Below are 25,958 nucleotides of genomic sequence, written 5' to 3'. Positions count from 1 at the left end.
AGAATACGCATCAAAACATGAGAAAGTATTTGGGGGGGGGGGGGGGGGGGGCAGGAGGGGGTTAGATAAATGTTGGGTCGTACTAGTTTAAGGTTTGATCAAGCGGAGTCATAACGGTCTGCGTCTACTTTCTAAATCACCAAAGTAGATTTAGCTGACCAAAGGTGCGGGTTTGATTCCCAGCCGCGGCAGCCGCTCTTGCGATGGAGGATAAAAGCGAAAAGCGCTCGTGTCTTCGAGATTTCGGCGCATGCTAAAGATTTTCAAATGATCAAAATTAATCCCGAGCCCTCCACTACCTGCCTCATAGCCTGTGTAGCACGGGCGCGTTAAACCTCATAATTCAAACTAAATCAGCAGAGCAAGCGCAAAACACCGCAGCGAGTAAAGCAAATCTTGCCGCGCGCAGGTGCCGGGGAGCGTGGGCTGTTCAGTTGTCGGCGACAGCAGCGACGCCGCTATACCGGTTTTATTTTCTGCGCGAAAGTCGACCCGGCGGAGCAATGGGAGAGGCCGCTGCTCGGGCCACTCTAAAACTTCTAGTACACTCTACCTTGACCAGATTTTGACGCGCGTCGCGCGCGTCAGTGGGAGGAGCCTGGCGACTTGCGCCAATGGGGAGGCGCGCGCCTCATGCCGGCGGTTTCGAAGCGATCGAGACGGCCGGCTTACCACCCTTTCACTAGCGGCGCGGATTATGTTTTATAGTACCGTTTTCACCCACATTATGAGCTCCTTTACCGCTCAAGCCACTTCGTGCGTGCCTAGAGCAGTATTTTAGAGAGCGCTTAGAAGCGGTCGCTCGAGCTCCCGACATCACTTCGCGGCCGAAGCCGCCGCCATGTTGGTGCCGCCGGCCGCGCCGCGCGCAGCGTGCGGGTGGTTCCGCGGCAGCGTTCAGCGCGCCTGTGGCGTGCGCGGCGCGTTTTCGCGACCAGAAAGAGCAAGTTTCAAACGTCTTTGAAATTTACCCGGCGTGGCGTATGACGGGCCTTGAGACCAGACTACTTCAATCCAATTCTGGGGCGCGCAATGTAAGCATAGTTTCACTTCGAACTAATTATGCGGCCAGCAATGCCACCCCTTCATCTAAAATGGCGATCGATGAATTACTTGCGTTCTTTTTCGTACCTGGAAATCTGAAGCGGTTCCGTGATTTCTGTAGATGTTTGATTGTAAACCAATACAGTGTATTAGAAGCCGCTACCGTAACAGCGGAGTTCTGGACTAAAGACCAAAACCCAGAATGTGCTCTTTTCAACTCTTGTTACATCTCTCTCTCTCTCTCTCTCTCTCTCTCTCTCTCTCTCTCTCTCTCTCTCTCTCTCTCTCTCTCTCTCTCTCTCTCTCTCTCTCTCTCTCTCTCTCTCTCTAACTTCACGCTGGTCGGTATTTTTCGTCGGTTTTGTTCAACGGAAACCCCACGCTAGAGCCGCTTGGGGCTCGCACTTAGGAACGACACGTGCACGCGCAACGGACCCCGTGGAAGATGCCAAGGGAAAATGTAGAAAAACGTTCAGCGCTGGCAGGTTGACTGAAAGGTCAATGACAGTGCGTCAAGGGCCTCCCAAGCGCTAGACCAATGTAGTATCCCAAGTGATGCTGCACTGTCCAATGTCCATAGAGGCCGGCCGCAGATCACACGCCTTGCACGTGGTCAGCCGCCAGCGCTCACAGCATGATTACGGTCATGGCAACATCGTTGTGCGACAGTCAAGTGCGACGACGGGGCCAGACGATGCGGTTGAAGTGCAGAAAACACGCCCATCTTCTAAAAGCCGCCGACTTCGAAAAAATTCAGTGCACTTCCACTGTGTGAAGAAGGATTAGCAGCGAAGCTGTGGTGCCGAGCCTCAACGTAAGCGCCAGTATGCTTTGACCGGGCCGTGGTACAAGGAGTGTACGAAGCAAAACACGTTTGTTTGTGATTTGCGATTAAGCATACTTCCCGGCTAATTATCTGAATGAAACTTTGACGAAGTGAAGTTTTACTCCAGTGGACAAACATGGGGCTGTCCGTTTCCTGCCGTAGAAGCCATTGTATTGACAGCAGACGAGAATTTTACAGTATTTGCAAATTCACTGTGAACTATGTAATTTCGAAAAGTAAATAAAATTCGGCGTAATGGTAGTGTCTTCCTGGCGGCTAATTGTCATATAATTTGTTTCGGGATAGTTTCATGAAAACAGGAGTTAGAGCCACTTTCTGCAATGACACTTCCTCCGGAGATGAACATGCTTCACTTGAATGTGAACATCTTCGACAGAACTCTGTCTGGTTGGGTTAAACTTCAGAGGCAAATACACCAACCAAGGGCGTTTATTCAAAGCGGTCCCAACGTTTCGGAGCCAACTCGGCTCCTTCATCAGGGGTGACTATGTACGACAAGAAGCAGCGGTTATATAGCAGCGGTCTCCACCAGCCGGGCTGCAACCGAGGAAATTCCTCTGCACTGACGCCGCCGGTCAACAACCCCTCTCCTGTCTCCGCCGCCTGCCCCCCCACCCCCTCCGCACGCCGACCCACCCGTATTTCCGTCCCCTATGTTAAAGGAACGAGTGAAACATTATCCCGCATTCTTCGCAAGGAAGGCATTGTCATCTCCCACAAGCCAGTGTCAACTCTTGGACGGCTCATACCTCGACCTAAAGAGCGGCCGCCAAAAGAAAAATCCCAAGGGGTCGTGTACAAAATTGCTTGCGCACAATGCCCCGCTAGTTATGTTGGGGAGACCATGAACTTCCCGGAACGCCTCCGCCAACACAAAAACGACGTTCGCAAGTCCGACACTCAGCGCAGTGCATTGACCGAGCACTGCGAAAAAGCTGACCACCGGATTAACTTTGACGGCGCGCAGGTGATTGGCACCGAAACGAATTACTCACAAAGATTACTGCTTGAGTCATGGCACATACAAGGGAACCGGCAAGGCCTGAACAGATCCCTCGGAGCCCTTCCCACCATCTACGCCCACGGCCTCCGACGCGCAAGGGCAAGAATCCAGTAAGAAAAAAGAAAAAGAAGAAGACACCTATATAACCGCTGCTTCTTGTCGTACATAGTCACCCCTGATGAAGGAGCCGAGTTGGCTCCGAAACGTTGGGACCGCTTTGAATAAACGCCCTTGGTTGGTGTATTTGCCTCTGATGCTTCACTTGGTAACGCTCAATGTGGGAAAGCCAGCTTACAACGATCCCCTTAAAGTCGACTTCACCTCTAAACACCATTGCATTGCTGGGAAGACATTTTTTCAGGGAAAATATAAGCCGTCTTATATTAACATATGAAAGCCCTAAGACTTCTTCTTTTAAGTTTTTATATTCTTTCCCAGCACAGTTTTATGTTCCCGGGTATTTGAGTGGATGCCTTGTCTACATCACTCTGTTGCTGGAGGCGATCTGCTGGGTTCTAGCCATAGACAGCTTGGCTGTAAGAAGACGCTCGACGCGCCCAAGAAGCCACGAGGAGGCAGCGAACCAGGCAAGAGAACGACGCAGTTCGCGAAGCGAAGAACGTACCGAAAAGACACGAGTACCATGCTTCTAAATAGCAAAACTTTAAAGGAGGCGATGTTAAATTGCAGTTTAGATTCCTAGACCGTAAATTTGGATGTAGCTGCAGTGTGTATGGAACCGCCGCTGGTACCAAAATATTGTATCGCAAATCACGCCTGTGAAATACCGCAGGACAAAGACAGCCACTGCAATTGAAGTGTCCAAGCGGTCCTTCCCGACTGGGGATGTGGCATTTAATGCGTATAGAAGCTTTCCACTACGAGGGAACATGAAGTTGTCGCGGAACCGAACACTGTATACCATAGTGACTACCATACGACTTGTAATTGCCATTACTACGAACTCAAGCAATATTTTGACATACATTTGTGTGCCCTGTGTTCAACCCCAATTGGTGAATCTGACACTCTGCTGGCTATCCGCTTTTGCAGGGAGAGATGGGTCCCCAGTTTCTTTAGTAATTAGTAATGTTACAGGCGGAGAAAAGCAGCTGATGCGTGGGTTCCTGTGTGCATTACCGGATGTGCATCATCCCACTAAAGTGGTTCCTTCTTGAAAAACAAGGACAAGCAAAAAAGTTTGTCTTTGCCTCTCCTCGCATTCACATCTAGCGTGCCAGCTGGGAATAGTATCGCTTGGCTTATACAAACTGCACTCATCGCAAATGTTATCTTTCTCTCCATAGTGACTCCCACTCCAAAAGCACAGCCGCTCGACGCCAGAAGCCTACCGGGGCAGCCAAGTCCAACAATAATAACAAAAAAAAAAAAGGGAACATTCAGGTCGGGCGACTGTGGAGTACTTTCAATCTTACGAAGGTGATACGACTGGGAATCTCAGTCCATACGTGGATAGAGACACGCTCGTATCGTTCTGTATACACTTAGCCGCATTACGGGATGGACACTGGCTCTATACCGTTGGTATCCTTCCTCCAGATATAACACGCGCACACATATCGTGAACGATAATGAAGTAACGAATAACCGAATAAAAAGCGGGTGGGGGAGGAAATTTCAGCTCGTTAATCTCGACGTCGTAATCTCGCCGGAACGAGCTGCCTAATGCGATGGCGGGACGACAGTATGCATGGGCACAATTTCAGACTAGAGAATCGAATGCACAACAATGAGGCCTTTGGAGCCGCACCGTCGACAACAGCGCTACATAACGATGACGGCGATGCCATAAGCGGGAACAGGGAAGAACAATCAGGAAAACGAGTCTCTGCAAGAAGGGAGGAGGCGGGAAGGAAAAGAAAAAGAGAGCTTCTCTGCTAGGACGGAAGTCCCTTATCTTTCCTTTCCAGTTTGGCTCGTACGTATGTGCGTGCGTAACGTCCGCCTCAAACACATCGCTCATGAGAGAAACTATTTCCGAGGCGAAGAAGGGCCTGGGGCCTAAAGCTCGCGCTTGTTGAACTCAAAGCACACCGGGCAAAAAAAAAAAAAAAAAAGAAAAGAAAAGAAAAGAAAAGAAAACGCAACATTTGAGCAGCTTTCAACGGCTCTATCCAGTCCTTTTTATTTTTGTCGTTATATGTTTGCCCTTCGCATGATTACAAATAAAAATGAGCGGCAGCTATAGGTTTCTGTTTAAATCTTATAAGACACGTATAAATCACGAGGAACCTGAAATGAAGCCTAAGAAAAATAATGTAAGGATTAAATAGAAGCAAACAGGAGCAGATGAAGTCAAACCGCCAGGCTTCGAACTCAATGGAATTGAATGCGGGTGAGCGCTTCAAAGTCGAAGGCACTGTTCTTTTTTTTTTTTGTATGATACTGAAGTGTGAACAGCACCCATTCAGACCAAGGACGGGTGAGAGATGTACACAGCACATTGTCTGTCTTGTGTGCAACTCTCCTGGCGTAAATATTCGTTGTTCAGACTTTATTACCAAGGCCCCAAATAACCCAACTCGTTATTCTTGTCACTCTTTCTCTTTATAAGGCTGCAAAATGTCTGTCGTCAGAAGTAAGGCACACAATAATCACGGAATCAAGCGCGTCAAAGTCCCCGAGCAACGCCTAAGTGGCATGCGCGAAATTTCATTTCCGTGCATGGAGGGGAGACCCGCCGAAAAAAAAAAAAGGTTGGGGGAGAACACGGTACGGACAGAAAAAAAAGTTTCATAAAAACAGAACAAAATGAAACGAAAAACTAGGAATAAAGATATAAATTAAAAAGTAACGAACAACAACAACAAAAAAAAAAAAAAGCCCAGGTTGCTGCACTTGGTGGAGGGCCAGCTCAAAATGGCTAATTGTCGTGGTGGGAGTTCACGTCTAAGCCCCGTGGGCTTGGTGCACCACTTACCACAAAAAAAAAATAATAATTTCCGGAAATCATTTTATGACAGGCAGACTCGCTGAGTGGCCTCGTGAATTACATCTCCCATGAGCCCGAAATATTTTTTAAAGTCAGTTGGCGACCATCTCTCCCTTTCCCCTTACCCGAACTTACGACAACGCACTTGGAGCCACCATATTAAAAGCGCTATGAAAGGAGATTTACCGCATACATATCAGAGACGCTTTCTTCGCTAAGTTCTGAAGAACGCACTGAAGCCTGGCGGCGAACGTGGTGGAACAGCGCGCGCCCCAAGAGCGGCGCGAGGTGACGGAGACGGAGGAGAGTGCAGGAACGAGGAAACGAAAGAAAGAACGCGAGAAAGAACGAACGAACAGCGGAGAAGAGGAACGGAGAGAGAGAGGGAGAAAAAAATCATTCGAACAACGCAAAAACAGATGCGGCGGTTCCCGCCACTATTGATTGACGTAACGGCTCCTCAGTCACGTGACTCTTCTCCTATTGGTCGGCCGGAATTCCCGACGTAGTAGCGTACTATAGAGAATATGGAGTCAGTTTCATAAAACGCAGGCCAAATTTTGTTGCTTTGAGAGGTAAAACTTTTTTTTCACTCTGGAAATAGGCTTCAAACGATATGAAAAATTTTATTGAAGCAAATTGATAATTTTAGAACTTTTTACCAACGCTAGGACAGAAAGAATTCGTCAAAGAGAGTCTCAGTTCTCTCAAGACGGCGTCTCAGCTGAAAGCGTGTGCCTGCCAGCTCGACAGCTGATAGACATGCAAGGCAGCGAACTAGCTGCGCTCCAGAATATAGTTCTACCGGTTTTGCAAATATGCAATGCTTAAATAAGTATTTGTGCAAAATAACCGTTTAAGTAGTACTTAGACGAAAATTCTAAGTGTGCTTGGTCGCCTAGCAACTTTTTGTATTTGCTGTAAATTTCTCCCGGCGCGCGGAAGGATACACGCTGGCACGGTCGCCGCGTTTCCCGCCAAAGGTAGCCATTCGGTGAATGTAGGCAGGCCGCTATTGTAAATACCAGCGGCGGATTTTTCGATTTTGTGCCGGAGATCGTCACCATTACACCTGTTTTTGGATACGGGCTACCGGGTGATGGCGTTATACCATCGGAGCAGCGAAAAACGGCGGATATTCAACGATTTTCGCCGGCAAGAAGAAGAAGTCATCGGCAGCCTGGTCAGGTAAGGGTGTGACGTTTCTCCCGGCGTTCGGCGCCGCGCTCCTGCCGTGCTCGACGCCGCACTCCGTGTTCCTTCGAGTTACGCTGGGTTTTGGGCCGATCGTGGGAGCTGGGCTTTTGCGTCGCTGCCGGCCGCGATTCCGCGCTGTCGGGCGTCGCCGGCAAGCCACCAGCTGCTCGCGTCGGGACCGCGGCGTCCAGCCAGCTGTTCGAATAACAAGCGTCTCGGGCGGCAGCGTGGTCGGGCGCTGACGCCGCCGCTGACCACTGTGGTCGTGCGATTAGCGCGCGAATTGTGCGCTTTCGTGAATTTTGTATCGTGTTGCGAATTTTCCCCGCGGTTTCTGTGATCGCGTCCGGAATTGCAAAACTTTGAGCGCGCAGCTGACTTGCCGGCCGCGTCCCGCGCTGGTGCACGCCGACTCCGCTGTTTGTTAATCGGCCGCCCACGGTCCTGTAAAGTATTTTTGTGAATTGTGGTGTTCGCGAAAGAGTCATTCGTGCTGCCGATTTTGCAAACGCAGTGTTTTGCGTGGGAGCGTTGTGCGCGGGACGAACGCGACCCAGCTGCTGCACCACGTGGTGAAAGCTTGCACGAGGCCTCGCTTGTGCCCGTGCTTTGAAATGTATGCGACGCAGTGCCACGCTCGATGTCGGTCCGAGAACGAGCATCGAGCGGGTCAGTGTGCGGGGTGCTCGCGAGCACCGGCTGCCGCTTTGCGGGTGCGTTTTTTCGAATGCGACGTCCCCAGCGCGCCGCCGCCAAGGCGAGACGCGGCCGGGTCTTTGTGTGACTTGGCTTGGCTGCCGCTGGGCGGCCGGGCGGCGGTGCTGCTGCGTCGCTGCTGTCTGCCGCCGCCGCCGGGTAATGGCGGCGCTGGTGTGTCTTCCTCCGTCTTCCTTCCTGGCTCGCGTCCAGGGAGCAGCAGCTGTGGGGCGGCCGGTCCCCTCGCCGGTGGTCCCTTTCCGCCGCCGATTCCCCCTCGCTCCGAATCAGCTGCGACGCGCCGCCGCGGTGGCTTTTTATGGCGGCTCCTCGGTCGGTCGCTTGGTCTGCCGGCCGTCCGGTCGGTTGTTTGGTAGTCGGCTACGCTTGCCGCGTTCCGTGCCTCTGGCGACGCGCAGGCATTTTCCCCCCTCCCTGCCCCCTCGCTTTCGGCTTCCAGCGCTGGGGGCCGTGCCGATGTGGCCCGTCAGCTGATGGCTCGCAGCCGCACACCTGACAGGCTCTTGGGCATTGTGCGTAGTAGAGTCTCTCGCGGATGTTAATCGGTCGGCAGTTGCTAGAACACTTCGATGACCGAACGCGTTGGCGCCATGTGTTTACAAACTTGTAACTTGCAATCAATTAGAGAACACTTAATTGTGTTGTTATGGCACAAAATTATTGCTTTCCAATTCTAGTCTAGTTTTCAGGTTATCCGCCAATTATCCTTCCCGGATTCGTTCGTTTTTGTTTTTACTTTTTTGTCCGATCCGCTTGGTTCCTGGCTTTGTGCCGGCGTTTGATGTTTATCGAGAACAGCCCTCCGGGATTACCGGCGACTGCGCCGTTAAACTGGCCTAGGGTGCGGCCGTCCGCGTTACGCAACATCCCCAAAACGAGGAAACACGCCTTGTGGAACGAACGGGAAAATGCCTCGCGAATGTGGATCAAGGACAGATCTTTTCCTCGTTTCAGTGATAGCGTACGCTGCGGTGAGAGAGGCGCACTTCAATGAGGTGGTATTGAATGACGACGATAAGGGTAAGAAGCTCCAGTGCAGTAGCACTGCTCGGGGCAACGTCTTTTAGATAAGTAGTGTAGTTTTGAGAACGGCCATCCGCGACCGACTCTGAGCGGATGTCAGTGGCCAAGCCGCAAAAAGAAAACGTCGGCACTTCGTTGTCTATGTAGCCGTTTGCGTGATGCGGTAACATGATGGGCGTGTTGTATGTAAACCGATTTCGAGTTTTGCTTCACCAGGACCTCGTCTCTTCTCGATGCCAGGAAGACGTCTTCTCGTTATTTTTACATGCCTTCCCTGCGTTAAGACATTGTAGCATTAGGCGTTTATTTATTTATTTACTTATTTCACGCATGCATGCAGGACTATCGTTAATTATTTGTTGCACAACCTCAGCCGCCAAGTTCGCGGCTCCCATGCTTTTGATTAGTGAGACTGCGCGCTCTTTTTGTGGCACCGACATGTTCAGTCAGTTGCCATCGATCTGCCATGTGGCTTCGACCGTCGCTGGGCGCCTTACGGGAAGCTCCATTGCCTGCTTACAGTGGCCAGTACCACTCTTTCCGCGCGGAAACATTAAAGGGGCCATGCAGACAAAGTACAATTCGAAAGATTGCCCCGTTAGAATCATACTGACGCCACTTTTAACGTAAACTTCGCTCAAGTAAGCTATATAATTAGGAAAAACATAGAATGGCCATGCGACTCACTAGCTCATTTTCCGCACTAGAACCTATGACGTAATATGCACAGCCGTGCTATTGGCTGAGGCCGGCAAAAACAAACGCAAATTAGGCAGGGCTTATGAGCTTTAAGAATGATGTATTTTTGCTTATGTGTAATGTATATTCACTTTATACCGTAAGAACGGTGGGCTAAGCAGTGGAAGTTACGAAAGTACGCGTAAACATAGCAGTCTGCCGCTTTGGGTTTGTCTCACACCACAGAGGCCAAATGGGGTAAACGACATTGTCATACGTGATCATGTTTGTCGAGCATACCCCGTGTTGCACGAAGCGATTACTACCTACCGTAACAAAAACAAGCCAGGTGCAAATAGGGTCAGAAACAAAGCAAGGGCGAACAGCGGTCCTACGCAGGATGGTGGCGCCATCTAGGAGGACTAACGGTAAAGAAAGCGTTTCGCAGTCCGCTGTATGCTGTGTAACGCACTAACGTTCGTTTGAAGGCCTGTGCTTACGTCATCAGAATCTCACGAAACGAACGATTTGGTCGGAGAATCATAATTTTAACGAATTCATTATTTTCCCAGTGAATAAAGCATCGTTTGCAGTCGGAGAAGCGCTGGGGGCACTACAAAGTACCAAATCTTTCGAATAAAGCAAACTTGTATTGTGTCTGCATGACACCTTTCACTGTATGCAGCAACAGTTTTCGCGATACAAGTACTTTGGAGAGACGCCGAGAGCAGCTTGGTCTCCCTGTGTCATGTCATGCAACGAGTTCCTGCGTTCCATTCTGCTCAGTAGGTGTACTATCGCTTGAATGGGATGAACGCTAGCGTGATCAGGCTCACGCGCGGCTAGCTGGGAGCGCTTGATGAATGGCTGTTTATCGACGCCATTTTTAAAAACGCAGAAAGAAACGCTAACCTGACGCCACAGCTTTCTGAACCACGCGCTGGGGAGGCACGAGCTGCTCGCGCTCTTTTTGTGTTCTTGCCACTTTTTTTTTGTGTTAATTAGATGACGGCGCGTGGATTTCTCCACCCATTTGATGTGGACACGGCGGATTTTTCCGCCGATGAGTCATTCGAGGCTCCTGCCTTAATTTGACGATGTGTATTGTCGTTCCCAGGCATTGTTTTTCTGTTGAAGGAAGGCGTTACCCCCGCCCTCGCTAACATGAGCGCACGTGAGACTTGTGTACGCTGCACGCGTTTCTGCGAACAAAAAGTTAGCGACTTCGCCTGCCGCTGTGTTTCGTTCCAAATTAATTCACAAGTTGGCACAAAAGAAGTGCATTTTCCTTTCGTACGTAAAGATTGTCAGTTCGTTTAACGCACTGACAATCCCGTGGTTAACCTTTAAGGCAATCGCATGGTTCACCTTCACCGCAATGCACTCGATTGATCTATCTTTGCACTGACCAACATGAAATTTCGACGAATGACGGTGTCGAACTTACAAGTTTGACTCAAAAGGTCGATATGCACTTGTGGCATCACGTAATGCCATCATGACGTTCTGGATTGCGCAATGCTACAGCGGAGATCGCATTTTCGGGTCAAACGGTTATGCAATGGCTGTCATTCTCCAAATTTGCCGAGTTCGCGCATGTCATTGGTCACTCGAGTGCATTGCGGTGAACCCGCGAGTTGTGCAGCGGCCCCCCAGACAGGATGATGATGCAGGGTCTTGCTGTCTGCGGACTTGGCAGTGGCGTCACGTGCGTTGCGTTCGTACGGATGCAAAGCCCGGCGCGAACCCGCAGGACTCGTGCGGCGTGCTGGTCCGCTAATGGTGTCGTCGGGACACGGGCGGTGCGGCGGCGGGAACCGTGTCTTTGGCCATGCCCCTTCGATGGCGCTTGAAAAGGCCGCGATCTTTGCAGGCTTCCTCGCCGCCGGCGCTGCTGCTTGTGTTGTTGTTCTGAGTCTGATGGAAGACGAGAAAGAAAGGAGGGGGGAACCTATATAGAATGGTTTCTGAAAGCGTCGTGACCACCGCGTCTTTCTCTGCCTTTATTTGTCCCGGACGATTTCGGTCCCTGGCCGCGTCTTCGTTTCTCTCGGAGCGAGCATTAGCGGCTCGGCCGCAGTTGGAGAGCAGCGAATGGATGTCTCGCTCCTATCTGCCGCCCGGGGCCGTTGTTTGTTGGGGCTTGCCGCCCTTTTATGCTACACATTTTCTTATTCCCTTCTCCCCGCCGTGTTTCCGTGAAGGTCGTGACGACGACGGGCGCCGTGCGGACGAGTTTTCATTTCGACCCTGACGACGACGAGTACGATATTGTGAGCAGGGGCTGCTTCTTTCCACTCCTCCTCCTTTTCCGCCGTGTTGTGTCGTGTACGGGATTTCCTCGCCGCCGACGGAACTGCTTCGCTCAGAGAGAACGCCGGCTGCCTGCTTGCTTTTTTTTTTCCCGTCCCGTCTGCTTTCGCTACGGTGCGCGCCTGGGCTTCCATCTCGGACGCAGGGCCTCGCTTACCTTTTTGGTCACGACGCCCCCGTCTTTATTCTATAGCCCAGGGTGATGCTGTTCTACTAGAGTGTTGTATCCTTATGCCGGGCTCTGCTCTCGCCAGTGCGCGCGCGCTAGCTTAGCGGCCCGCGCGTCGCACACGCGCTCTCGTCATTCACTCGTCCGTTGTCGTTCTTTTCCATTGTTGTGTGGCTTTTTCATTCTTTTTTGTTCCTGCGAGGCGAACGCGGTGAAATACTCGCGGGCGGCGTTTTTTTTTTTTCTTTCTTAGGCGCTCTGAAGTTTTCGTGACCGCGTTATGAATTCGCGACGACCGGCCGACCAGCCCGCCGTGGCAGCCCCGTGTATTCATACACAAATACGACGAGACGGCACCGTAGTTTATTTATCTATTTATTTATTTTTTGCGTGTGTTTGCCATGCGAGGCACACGCAATACGTTACATATTTTCCCCCTCGAGGGTGCATGAGGGGAACGTGAGTGGCTTTTTCACCACCGTAGCGGCAGGAAAGGCAGGTTTTTTTGTTTGTTTTTTCACCGGGCCGATCTCGTCCGTAGCCGGTCACTTGGAGGGGTCGTCGCTCGCAGTGCCCCGTGCTTGGCGCGGGCGGCGCACCGTGAACGGAGCTGTGATGAGCGCGTCACGGATTGCTCGTCGCTGTGACGCCAACGGAGGGGCTGCGGTGACAACGGCCGCATGACTGGCGCGGGCACGACGACATGCCGCCTCGCGCGCCGACGACGTCTGTCCTGTTGTCGGCTTTGCGCGTGTGTGCATAACTAATACGTCGCGTACGCGCTTCGTTCGACAGGTACGGAGTTCCGCAGTGGGAGTGAGTGACCGTACCGAAACGACTTCGATGTTGCGCCGGCAAGGGAACGTGCTGGCGGTTGTTCGGCTCGGAGAGGAATGGGAATAGGAAGACATAGGTATTTTTCTGAGCAGCGGGTGTAGTATGAGGGGCAGCTTACCTGCGGACACTTGGGCACAACAGCAGCGGTTGTACTTGGCGTGCGCGGCACTCATAGGCAGCGCGTTGCGAAACGAAGAGAGAGGAGAAAAATATCGAATGTCACGTAACTCTTCGCTAGCATAGCTTGGTTTCCCCCAGTGAAGCTTGGTTGGCCATAGATCTGTCACTTTTCTCTCCCTTGCTTGGCACGAGATCGTGGTGTGTCCACAATGCAGTAGGAGTTATTGCTGTGTGGCGGGTTGGCGCTCGCTATTTACTTAATCGGGCCTTAGCCTAATTGCTTACGCTCACCTAATGCGTAAGAGCTACTTTGTGATGCGTTGTTATCCACATAAATTTGTCGTAAAAGCAAAAGGAGAAACTGAGAGCCCTGTACGTGCGGTGGAACTCTGTAAACGGGGCCGAATTCCCACCCGTTCGGACGTTCCCCTGCAGCTTTGCGGAGTGCAACCAGTCGCACCTCTGCTTTACGATTACGTACGGTTTTCTTTTAGCACATCTGAGTGGCTTCGAAAGCACGAGCCGTTCCCGTCAGTGGCACGGTTATAAACGGTTCGTCTTACGTCGCAGGATGTGAGACGAAGCAGCGGCGCCGGATATTTGCAGCAGCGCCAGTCTAGACGCTTGCCTCAGCGGCTGCAGAGGAAAGAGGGAGAGGGGGACACGACGTTCCGTTGATTTAGCGTCAATCGCTAGCAGGCCGTGTCGGATCCCACGTTTGAAGCCCTTCCCCCCCCATTTCCTCCTCGGAGCGCTGCTTAGTAGCAAAACATTTTCTTTTTTTTTCGGCAGGAGGTGCCGACCTGGACTCCTTGAAGTCGGCCAGGGTGCGGTTTGTCTTTGGTCAGCCGTTAATTGCTTTGTTTGGTGCAAAGGCCGTCCCAGCTATTTCATTGTTCGTCATCGGCGTCGGCATAGCCTCTCCTTAGTCTCCGGACGTCATTCCATTCCCAGCCATTAATTGGCGTCCTCTTTGCTTATTACTCGTGGAACCCGGCCTTCTGTACTGGACATCGCGTGCCCGACTCAATTAACACATTTTCCTCGCTTTTAATTAATCCCCGCACGTTTGTCGCCGCTCATTGCCCTTTGGTGTAGCATCTGTCTCCTTAATGACGAATTGATAAGGTCTTATTTTCGAGTGAGTTTATTGGATTCCGCATGCACTCGCAAGTCGCAATGCATGATAAAGCGTTTGTGGCAGCGCTCGCTGTGGACTGTCGTAGGAGTGTTGTCGCGCTAGCCGATCATCGCTGCGCAGTCCGCGTATGCCTGACTTGTTTCAACGCCAAGCTATTCGCGGCCCCATCTTTGCCGGAGCGCCGCCCTGTGCTTCAGAAGACAAAATTTAAGGACGATCTGTTGCAGGTTAAGTGTAAGCATGAATCCACCATTGGTATTAGGTTGAGACACCTTGATTTGCTTCTGATTTTTTTTATGCGCGCCTTTTGCACACTGCACGCTTCTGCTCCGAGACTTTCAAGCCCTGTGTCCGCACATTTCCGATGACGTCGCGCTCCACCCGCTGCACTGATGCGTGCCGTAGGCTTTGCCAAATACGATAGAGTTGAAGCGCACGTTTGGTTACATTTGTTTTACTCTGAAAAAAAAAAGTTACAAATTTGCGTATAGCACCATTGCTTGGTGAAAACTTTTTGGACCGATTGCGTTGGTAACGTTCAATCATCAATAGGATGACGCACATACCGTGCAGCACATGTGCAAGAAAAAAAAAATGGCGCAGCTTGTTCTAGTGTTGCAAGGCGGGGGGAAACAGCGGAGCTGGGGATCGACTTAGCTTCTTCCGGTTATGCTAGGTTCTGCTATGTTGTGTTAGGTTTTGCGTGTTGCTAGCTTAAGCCTAGCCAAGGGTTGAGGGATGAGGCCAAGTTTAGCCAGATTTTACGAGGCCGTTCCGGTTGGTCCCCCACACTCACAGCGCGGATCCCAGGGGGTGGGGGAAGAAGCTAGGTCGGCCCCCAGCTCCGCTGTTCCCCAGCCTTGCATTACTAGTGCTTTAAAATGGTATACGAAGGGGTGCGCATGCGCACATTCCCCTTGTGCTCACTCTCGAGCAGGCGCGAAAGCCGGCTTCACTGTTGTAATACCCTATCTGCGGTGGTGCACCCTTTACAGGCGGCGTAGTCTTCTTTTTTTTGTATTTTTTTCAAACGCCTCCGGATCAAGTTCGAGCTTTAACAGCTCCGCTGCGTCCAAGTTACCCGGGATATTTTGAGAGGCTGGCTGTCCAGTTTATCTTTCGATTTTGGAGCCTCTGATGCGAGGAGGGTGCGGACAAAGTGCGAGGTGAAGCAGCACGACGGGCGAAAATGGGCGACACGTGGTGGTGCTGTAAAAAAAAAAAAAAAAACAACAAAAAAAAGATAGCGTTCAGAAGGCTGGTTGGTCGTGCTGCCGCACGTAAAGGGAAATCTTTGACTCGCCATTGGGGGTGGCGATCAGGCAGGATCGCAAGTATGGCGCCGACACCTGCGGCGTTGCACTGATTTTTGGGGAAGGCACGTGCCTTTCCCGCGAAGCGCGAATTCGATTCGTACGTCCGCAGCAAACAAGCGTAAAAGTTCTGGTTTGTCGTTTGTACCCTTGATCCTTCGTTTATTTTTTTTTCCTCGGCTCGACTTTGTGGCTTTCACTTCTGGGACTTCTGCGGTGCTGTGTATTTATAGGGGTAGATTTTTTTGCCCGACATTTGGTATTTGCGCTGGTATTCGTGCGCGCGCACTGATATTTTCAGTTTCTTCGAGAGTTTATTTCCGTAGTGTTCTACGAGTTCTTTTTTTCTCTTCCCCTCATTTTTTTTTTCACATTACTGCAGTGGTTTTCTAGAATTCTTAGCGGAAATCAGAGCAAGCCCGGACCATTTACGCGGAGCATAAATGGAAAAGTCGCTGCGTCATCGCTTTCGTTTTTTTTTTTTCTTAATCTTGAAAGGAGGTCCTGGTCGATTGCGTCCAAGGCCATAAGCTATTTTCTTAATTTCCATTCTACACCGGCAGCTACCGGTATTGGAGAGAAATGCGGCTCAGGCCCGCACTTTAGGGTAGAGTGGTTGCCGTTGCGTCGTCGGGCCCTCGCTTGGGGTTTGTTTGACGTTGGCCGTTTCCCCGTTGCCGCAGCCGCCTCAGCAACCGGCCCACGAGTCCCAAGACGCAGATGGAGCAGGAGAAGCGAATCCGGCGAGAGATCGCCAACAGCAACGAGCGTCGGCGGATGCAGAGCATCAACGCCGGCTTCCAGTCTCTGCGCACCCTCCTGCCTCACCACGACGGCGAGAAGCTGTCCAAGGTGAGAGCTCTTTCTTCTCCCTCTGACAGGTGTCGCGCGCACCTGGCCCCCCGGCGGGACGCCGCCGTCCAAACAAGCGCGCCGGCAGCCGGCCGAGCAGCAGCTGCAACTGGTTATGCGAGCGCGCACCGGTCGCTCTTGAAGAGGCGGGCGCTGCTCCGGCGTCCGGAGCGCGAAGCTCGGCTCCGGGAGGGCCATTCGACTCTTCGAGGACCCCTTCATTCCATAGTAGTTGACACGGAGTAGTCGTGCAGCTACTGCGCTGCGGAGCGCTTTTATCGACTCGACATCGTGCGGTGAGGACGAGTCGTAATGCTCTAGACCCTCGCTTATAAACTGAGGGGTCACAGCTTGTGGGCGATGCGCTTTTCGGAACGGCCGTTGTCCGAGAGTGAATGGACAGTTATTGCCGCTGGCAGGTAAGACGCTGGCCCCGTGAGGGTTGGTGGGGATCGATGACGTAATGCGTGCCCCGAGACGGCGGGTGCCGGGAACGCTGACAGCGGTCGGGGCGGGCGTGTTCCAGAGTTTCGGCGCGTCCTTCTGCGGTGATGATGAGGGAAGCCGTGTTGTGATATCGGGCACTTGAACGAAGAAAGTTTTCGCGGCCGCCGGTCGTTCGCCCCGGCTCCGGGCCGCCATCTTCGGGTAGCCGGAGGCATCGAAAACGCGCCGTCTGCGGAGACAAAGAGAGAGAGAGCGAGAGGGAGGAGGCGATATATACGCGCGCGTAAAAAAAAAAAAGCGAAGAGGGAGTCAAAACTCTCCTCGGGATCGACGGAACGGAGTGCGGCGGCGGCGGCGGCGGGGATGTGGAGGGCAGCGTCGACGGACGGCCGTCTCGCCGCGGTGCGAGACGGCGTACCACGTGACCGCGTGACGTCGCAGGGACGTCCGGGCTTGCCGCTCCCCGGGCCCAGTGGTGGGATGACGCGTGGTGGGGGGGATGCAGTCGCCGGCATCGGTTGCCATGGCAGCCGGAACGCCCAAATACGGGGTGCCGGCCGCCGGGAGGGAAGGGGGGTCTCGGATCGATGCACCTTTCTCTTCGGAACTTTCCTCTCCTTCCTGCCTGCTCGCATTTATTGCTTCGCTTTTGGAGCGTCTCCTGGCGTGGAGAGCCCCGAGAAGGAAGGGTTGCGTGCCTCCCGGCGGCCTTTCCTTGTTTTTGAGGCATCCCTTTACTCTCTTCTTCTGACACTGCGCGCTCTTCTACCGAGGAAGGCCGGGAGGTGGAGTTTTGTCCCGTGCGTCCGAGAGTCGATGCCGAATTCGCGTCGCTCGCGCGTGTTTGCTTTGGGCATCGTCTGGTGCTGCTGCTCACGCAGCAGTGAGCCGACGAAGTCGCTAGAGTTGCACCCTCGCGATCAAAAGATGCATTGCCAGGGAAACTGTATGATGCTCTTGATTCACTCGTTGATTATGTGGCCGCGAACTACTTCGGCAATCACTTGCCTGCTTTTTCTACTGCCCCATCGTTCGCAGAATTGTCTAGATTTGCTCGCACTGCCCCTTCCCTGTACTGCCAATACAGGCGACAACGTCGCCGGAGAGATACGTTCGGCAAAGCCGCAATTGTCACCTGTTCGGCAACGATAGTAATGGTGACGTCAGTAATGTCACAACGTCACTTTTGAGCAAGATGTAAAAATTATTGCCGGCTTCGTGGCTCACGACCCCGTGGCTGCAACGACCTTGGGTAGTCCCTCCACCCGCGCTACTGCCGCGTCCACGTGCTGAATTGAACCGTGCGAGTTACGGACGCAAGTCAGGGATATTAGATAACACCATCGTTTGCTCCGTCGAACGTTGCTGATTTTTTAGCTTCTGATACATTGCTCAGTTCTGTTCACCACGCGGATGTCCCGCGACAGTGCTCGCCTAGTTTTGCACCCGGGTTAAGGCCGTGGGGTCACCGGTGCGGACGCTGTTCGTGCGTCCAATAGCGCGAACCTTGAGTGTCACGGCCTGGTCCGCAGCTCGCTCCGCCAAATTTGCCGTGTACTTCTGCGTGATCACCAACAAGTAGCCGGCTGCAGTGACGTGTCGAGTTGGGACCGTGGAGCTTGGACATGCAGCAATTACAGACACGATTCGTCTGCCTAGTGATCTCGCAATATTTTTGGAAAAAAAGAGTCGTGATTTTTGTTTTATCCAGCGCCTTCCCTTCTTTGTGAGACGCTGTTAGAAGTTTAGTCGAAGAACAGTTTTGCTCCGCGCTTATTCAGCCGGGTTGGTCGAACATTTGAAAGCCTTCAGAGTCTGGGAAAGCCCTTACCGCCGCTGCCTTTTTTGTTGTGGGTGGGTGTTCAGGGAATAGTAGGATTGGCCGATTCCCGCCTTGACACTAGTGGAACGCTCCTGTGTCGATAGTTTTATTGCAGCGAGTGGACTGAAGCTTTGCGGTCCATTATGGCTGTTTCAGTTGTGGCGCTTTGCAAACACCGAGAAAGATGCCGAATACACCGAACTTGATGACGGCGCCTGAAATAGCTGTTCCTCCCCCTACCCCTGTAATTTTGTTGTCGGTGCAGACACTTGAAACGCATTGCGCAAGGCGCCGCTGCGTAATACCGCGCGCGTTTATTCCCTAGGTTATTAGTATCGCGTGCTTGCGCGCGCATGCGATTTGGTAAAAAAAAAAAAAAAAAGTGCGCAGTGGTGGTCGGCCCATCGATTCCCGTCATCACGACAGAGATCGAGTTACCCGAAAACTATACACTGCCGGCCCGCTGAGGGGTGCAGCGTCGGCGCTCGGTCGACTTCGTTCCTGATCCATCATTTTTTTCTCCCTTCCTCTTCTTCCCCGGCCTGTATCGTCTGGCTGTTCGCGTGCCGCATTCCTCTTAACTACACACTCTGTTTTTGATCCGCTGGAGTGTGAGTGATTGCTCAGCCAGCGTCCCTCTACGCCCTCCCGCTCTTCATTGAGAGCTCTGGGCGAGGGAAATGTCGCAACACCTGTCCGGCGCTCGCTAATGTGCGTTTGCCCAGACGAGCTTGAGTGCGCATGTCTAGTGGGGCTGAGATATATCCTAGTCTCATTTTTTTGTTGTTGTTTGTTAATTTGCTACTTGACCGTGCATACGCTTGACGTAGCAGGCAAAGTGAGTCCGCCTATGGAAGAACCGTTCGAAGATTGCCGTGCCTTTCTGGTGACAATGTCGATTGATCCACGCGTGCGTAGGCCTCATTTGCAACGGGCTAAAACCTGTTTCCCTGTTTCTCCGCGCTGCAAAAAACGGGTCCCAACGGTAGGAATTTCGGAAAAAGTCGCTCCTGGTGTGAATTCGGCCTCCCTTCCGTATCAGCGGTTTTGGGGGGAATGGAATGCCTTCTTTTGGGGGTCAGCTTTTGCAGCGCGAGGAAAACAGGTCTGAACAGGCGAGCGGAACTCTGAAATTTGTCCGTTTAAACGCTTATCGAGCGAGTCCTGATTGGCTGAAGACAGACGACCCGGACGACAAATCAAAGGCGGCGCAAGCATGCAAAGCTGTTTGTGTGTATCCGTCAGTGGACCCGCAAGCGGAATTACTGACCTCTTTTATTTGCCATTTACCCCTGCTCCGTTTTTTTTTTTCGTACATAAAATTTCTATTGCGAGAGCAGTTCTGGACTGCCCGGTGAGTGCTCAGAAAAGCTCTGGATAGACAAATAAAGGAGACCGTACGTCTACTCAAAATAAATAGCGCGAAAAAGTGACAAGGCCTGAGACAAGACGACGAAAACTGTGCAGTCCTGGTCGTCTTGTCTCGGGCCTTGTCCCCCCTTTTTTTTTTTTTTTCGCGCTGTTTTTCGTTTCTTTTTTTTTTTTTAATGAAGTACCAACACGCCCACTTTTCCACGTTAGTGTCCTCAAAAGTACCGAGCGTTGGTTGAGCTGGCTGAAGTCAATGCGGGCACAAACGGACGTGAAAATAGCCGCAACAAAGTGCATCAGGGGGGCATGCCTGTCCTCGTGTTGCGCCTTTGTGTCTCCTTCAAGGACAGCAGTGCCGTGTCGTCGGCCGCCTCGGGCATCCACGCCGGGAGGAGCAGCAGCGGCAGCTGTTCGCGTCAGCGGCCTCCGCGTGGCGTCCGACTTTCGGGCGCCGACGGCGACGACGCAGGTTTCTTCTAAACCCGTGGCTCCCGGAGCCCGCGGCTTCCCGCTGTGTCGACGCACGCTTCGTTCTCGGTACGCGCCGAAGAATAAGGACTCGCGTATCGGCGCAGAGAAGCCGCGGCGTGGCTGCGAGCGCGAAAGGTCGAAGCGCGGCGTGTGGAATGTTTGGGATTGCCGATTAGGCGGGAAATTTGAAAGAGGACCAGTGGGAACGAATATCGAACGGGGGGGACCGAAAGAGCTGACTACCGCTTGCTTTGCACAGCAGCGTACACAGACTAAGAAGATGTAGAGACTTTTTTTTTTTTTTTTTTTAAGGGGCGAAGCATCTTAGGTTCTCGCTTTGTCCGTGGCTAGTCCCTTGCCGTCTGTGTACACAGTGTTGCGCATGCGCGAGGAGCATTGAATGGGATTGGATTGGAATTGTATATACTGTACACACACGTTGTCACTCATTTACATGCGCGAGTGGGCAATGCCACGGGTGATTTCCAATAGGAACGATCCCCAGTGCTTCGCAATCTCGTCATGATTCACTTCGTAGAGATGCGTTATTTCTCTTTTTTTCGGCTTGCCAGGTCGTCCGCATGTAACAGTGCTGAGACGGTGGGAAGAGCTTCTAGAAGACGGAAAATTGTGGAAGCGCTCATTATGCTGCCGTTGCTCTCCGTATACGTCCGGGGTGTGAAGATACGAAGTTTAAAAAAGCTTTTGAACAAAACCTGTCGCATTGAGTCCTGAAAATGTCGCACGACTTTCGTGACTTCGGGTGTTCCTTAAGTTCGCTGGCAAAGTATTTGTCGCGCCGGCACTTCTGCGGGGACGTTGCGGTACTGTGCGAGCGAGTGTTTCGCGCAAACCTAATTCCGCGCCTTCGCGCGACGATACTTTCGGTGTTACCTGCTTCCTCTTTTACTTTCTTTCGCGCTGGAGGTGTTTGGTATAGTCAGTCTCGCGCTGAGTAGTCACTTTCTGAGACTTGTCACTTCGCACCCTGTGCCGACTTCTCCTGTTCTTTTTTCCGTCCCCCAAAAAGCGCGTTCTGCCTTGCGGAAAACCCATTTTGCAGCAGAGTGCTGACTGGGTGCTACTGAGCGCGTGGTGGTTCGTCTGGCGTTCCCGCCTGTCTTCGTAGTCTTGCATTTGGCTTCTCCGAGCACGAGGGCTGTGTCGATGAGGTTAGTGTGCTTCGCCGGGGGTGCATTCGCTTTGTCGCCAGAATGGGCATGACCCCCCCCCCCGTCACTTAGTGATCGATGTAATCCCCATTCGCTGTCGTATTTCGGTTGGCATGCTCGGCTGCGAGTGGAATTAGTGTAGTGTTGCTTTCTTGGCGGTTTTACAGGGGCGAACATTGCTGCGTCGTGCCACACATTTTTTCCCCCAATATTCTTATGTTATGCTGCGCGTAGTAAGTTTTCTTATTTGCAACTGCACTTCGCCTGAAATGCTGTGTTTGAAGTCGTAGGGTCGTCGGTCCAAGTTCGCATAGTTTCTTGACGCTACTGTTGGCACCAGCACTCAGGCTGGTCATGCAGGTCGCAGCGCAGGGGCAACCGACACGAGAACATGGGAAGAAGGACGACCAAAGCTCTTTGTTTCTCCCTCCTTCCTGAAGTCTGCGGGCTCCGGTTCAATACTCGACTACATTTTTACATTGTGATACAGAAGTTTATTTCTGAACTGCGGTATGGGGGCCTCGAAGTATTTTCCTTTGTGCGTGTTTGCAGGGCTACCTGTCCATTTGTTTCTCGTGTGCCTCGTTTCCTGAGTGGCGGATCACAATTCGCGATGTTTGTGGCACTCGTGAAGTCATCGTCCATCGGAGCCCGTTTTTGTTTAGTTATTCGACCCTTTAATTGGCTGCGTTGACCGGAGTTGCTTTCTTTTGGGCCAGTAAAAGGAGAGAAGGTTGCGCGCGCATTCCTTTCTGGTGACCAGCGAGCAGGGAGGACGGGGCGCTCTCTTGTAGTTCCATTTTGGTGGTCGGGTTGTTTTTCTTGGCACCCACTGGATGGAAAGCGAGCTTTTTGTTAGCCATGGTCGTTGTGTCTCCTAAACGTGTTTAGGATACTCGAGCGCTGTGCACAGCGCGGAACTTCGCTCACCCAGGAGGGTAATTTTGCTGTCAAAATTCCCGCCTTCAGTTCAAGAAGGGCAGACGTGCCTGTTAGGAAACCTTTGTGCCCCCGGCAATCCCAGCTTTGTACGCTTTGGCCAACCATTTGTCTTGCGCCCCTTTCCGGCCGGCCGTGCGGAAATGAAAGTTTCGCGGCTTTTTCGGGGCCCTCTTGTCTGGCCCCCATTGTACTCGTCCGTGGCATTTGCGCTTCCTAGTAGTGGCAAGGTGCGCCCTTCCTCGTCGGCTCCTTTGACCGCCTTCTGCGAAACTGGGAAGGGGAATGCGGGGTGTGGAGAACAACAAAAAGAATGGAAAGGGGAGTAGACTTCCCGAAACCAAGTTCGCTTACCCGGTGAGGAATGTCACCGCGGAGTGGTCTTCTCGCACCGCGCCAGAGGGCTCCTCGCCTCGGGGTCTTCTCTCTCTCCGCGTCGTGCGCGACGTACTGGTGGTGTCGCCCACCGAGCGGAGGCGGCACCGCGCTTGCTTATTTTGTTTCCGCTACAGAATCCGGGGGAGCGGCTCAAAATCTTTGTCCAGCCTAGAATGCGCCACGACGAGCAAACAGCCCGGTCCGGGAGGTGGGGACACGTGCGCATGGCCGGGAAGGCGGGCGCCGTCGGCTGTCTGCCGGGCTTGTTTGTTCCGTTCTGGCCTCCCTCGCTTTTCCTTTTCGGGATTGCCTCGTTCGTTCGTCCCAAGAACGGTCCTCGCGACGACGCCGCATTCGAAGCCCTCTGCGGCTTTGACCGTTTCGGCGCCGAGACCCTTCGAAGACGTTCGCGTAATTTGACGACGCCCAACAATCTAGTTCAGCCGTGTTATGCGCGCCGGCGGGAAATGAGATGTCGGGCGCGTGTTTGCGCGTCGAGGTCGCGAGAGGCGCGGCGGCGGTCTGGCCGGCCGGCGGCACACTTCCGGAAGGTGCGGCGGCAGCTGTCGTCGGACAGGTCCGCCGCAACAGCTGCGCCCGGGTTTCCGAGCTGTGTCCGAACGCGCCTTTTTCGAGCGCCGCGCTTGTTACGAGAGAGGGCGCCGGAGGCTGCAGGAAAGGACCCGTGATGAGTGGCTGTAGTTCCTCCGGTGGACGTGCAAATAGCGGCGCCACTTGATCCGGCCTAGCTGATTGCGGCTGCAAGTTGCCGGACAGCCACTTCGCTCGCGAAAAAAAAAAAAAAAAAAAGGTATCGATGGCTGCGCTTGGAGGTATGTACGTAGTCAGAGGGACGTTACGCGACACCCTAGTCACTGATTTGTCCTGCGTTGAATAACGGCAGTGGCTGTCACGTTGCTCGCTGCGACCGGACATTGGAGAGGAGGAAACCGGTCCTGCTTTTCTTGGAAGAGCGAGTGGGGTCTTGCGAAGACGCTCGTTGATGTGCGACCGAACACCTGGGTCGGCCGGCCGGCCGAGAGGCAGCAGGTGGCTCGGGGGGGGGGGGACCACCTGTCTCTTCCGCGCCTGCTGTTTTCCTCCAGCTGGGAGCCGTGTTCTGTGAGTGTTGTGTACCCCGCTGCCATTGTGCCCTCCTCTCCCTTATTTCTCCATTCACTCCTCGGCCTGTTCCCCTTCATGAACGGCGGCGGCTGGATCCCACGCCGCTTTGCATTGACTGCGGCGCGCCTGGTGTTCGTTGCGCCGGTTACGCGTGCTTAGTGCTTTTTTTCTTCTCTCTCTGTTACCTGTTCGAAGGCCACGCTGAAGGAACGAACCACCCGTGCCGCAGATGCGAGCGGAGCAGGAGAGGACGAAGACGCGATGGTATAAATGGCGAATACGCTCTTTTCAGTGGCGTAGCCGATGAAAGCGACGCGTTCCCTCAACCCTCCTCCTTCCCTTTCAGTGCGGCCGGGGCAGGTATGCGCGGCTTCATTGAGGGAACCGCTGCATGGGCAGTGGTGCCGCTGGCTGGGAGTACGGGAGGCCTTTTTTTGTGCGCGTTACACTGAGGAGGTAGAAGGGAACCGCCGGTGCGCGGAAGGTGGACGGGGCCAGGTGTTCTCCGCGTCCCCCTCTCCTTGAATCCCGCGCAGAGCCGGCGCTTGTTTCTCGAAAAGGGCGGCCCCCAGGGTGCATGCTTGGGGGCTTCTCTTTCGCTTCCATCTCGGTTCCTATCCCCCGGTGCTGCTTTGTGCTGCCTTCCCGCCCCGTGCGTGTGTACGTCGGGTAGCACCGCTGCCGAGTAGCACGGAAGCCGGTCGTGCCACTACCACTTGTCTCTCGCGCGGGAGAAGCAGACACCGAAGAGGGGGAGAGCTTCGCCACCCAGTTGGTGCGTGCGGAGTTTAATAGGCGATGGTTTATATCTCCTTTTGTAGTTGTTGGTTGCGTCTCTCGTGAAACTTTCTCTTTTTCCGGGTGGGGAGCGCTCCACGATTGGGCACGAGAGTCGTCAGGAGACGGGCCTTGCCAGCTGGCGCAACCTGCGGGAACCGTTTCTTGCAACGGGCGAAGACGGAACCCGACACGATTCCTTTGTCTCGCGATCTGAAACGAGGAAGCGTCGGTTGGCTGGGCGAAGCGAGCGCACTCGCGCCTTAGGAGGAGGAGGCGAAAGACATGAATCAACAGCTTCTTTTTCCTGCTTTTCCTGCTAGTATAGATAGATTGCTTCGGCAACCGAGGTTTGGGCCGGTGTGTGTCTGTGTGGTGATGGGTGCAAACGTGTCTTCGTACAGCTGTGATTCGACGTGAGGCCAACGTTTTTTTCTGTATGTTGAGCACAGATAGCGTGTTACGAGTGTAAATCAGTGGTTTCGAATGCACGTATTACGCTCGTGCGGCCGCACACGGTAAAAAAAAATGGTGGCTACCTCTCCAGTTGGAATCAAGCCACGAGTTCCGAGAGAGAGAGAGAGAGAGAGAGAGAGAGAGAGAGAGAGAGAGAGAGAGAGAGAGAGAGAGAGAGAGAGAGAGGGGGGGGCAGTGGGGAGAGTAGCCGTTGGCAATCGGTCGTGTCCCAGTCCATCCATCAGTTGGCGGCGAGTGAATCACCGCAGCGGGATGCTGCGAAGTCGAGAGGAAAGCGCGGGGACGGAAATCATCTGGCCGGTGCGGATGCGGTGATGGCGGGAGGCGGGGAATTCCAATCGGCGGAAACGTCGAATCGACGGTCACCGCGCGCGGGCAGCGTAGCGGCGGCGGCAAAGGGGTGGGGGGCGGCTCAGCTGGGTCCGGAAGGGGTGGGGGGCGATTAATTCTTGCCGCCGCCGCGTGTTCTGCTGCACTCCTTCTCTGCGATTTTCCGGCTTTTAGCGAACCCTTTCCCCTTCACGTCGCGCGGCGGCTGTTGCGTCCGTTCCCTCCGCACGAGAGGGCAGCGGCAAAAGAGCGTTTTCGTGGTGACAAACGATGCATCGCATGCAAATCCTTCCGGAGGGGACGAGGAATCGTTTACGCATACGTCTGTCGCGGCCGTCGTTGCGCAAATGCGGGCGTCAATCGCCAACTCTCCTCTCCGCCTGCCGCGCCGAGTTGCGAGGTTGCTTTTTCGGCTCTCCCTTCTGGGGGCACGTTTCAGGTG

At 53.3% G+C, this 25,958-nt stretch overlaps 1 protein-coding gene across 2 annotated transcripts in view; it reads left to right on the top strand.

The window, feature by feature from the left end:
* Crp (transcription factor cropped) overlaps positions 1–25,958 on the top strand; it is a 73,585-nt gene that overhangs the window by 11,558 nt on the left and 36,069 nt on the right. The window contains exons 1-2 of one of the 2 annotated variants that reach the window (XM_077702757.1): positions 6,813–7,035; positions 16,039–16,207. In XM_077702757.1, the coding sequence (XP_077558883.1) occupies positions 6,947–7,035; positions 16,039–16,207 (258 nt within the window). In that variant the 5' untranslated portion in view covers positions 6,813–6,946. Of the gene's footprint in view, positions 1–6,812; positions 7,036–16,038; positions 16,208–25,958 lie in introns of those variants that run through there. The other variant, XM_077702758.1, reaches the window with a different exon arrangement.

Source organism: Haemaphysalis longicornis, unplaced genomic scaffold, assembly GCF_048455015.1.
Source record: "Haemaphysalis longicornis isolate Haplotype H1 unplaced genomic scaffold, Haemaphysalis longicornis Haplotype H1 scaffold_3, whole genome shotgun sequence".
Taxonomy (NCBI): domain Eukaryota; kingdom Metazoa; phylum Arthropoda; class Arachnida; order Ixodida; family Ixodidae; genus Haemaphysalis; species Haemaphysalis longicornis.
Note: the sequence above shows the minus strand (reverse complement) of the source record. Positions and strands in the feature narration are given on the sequence as shown.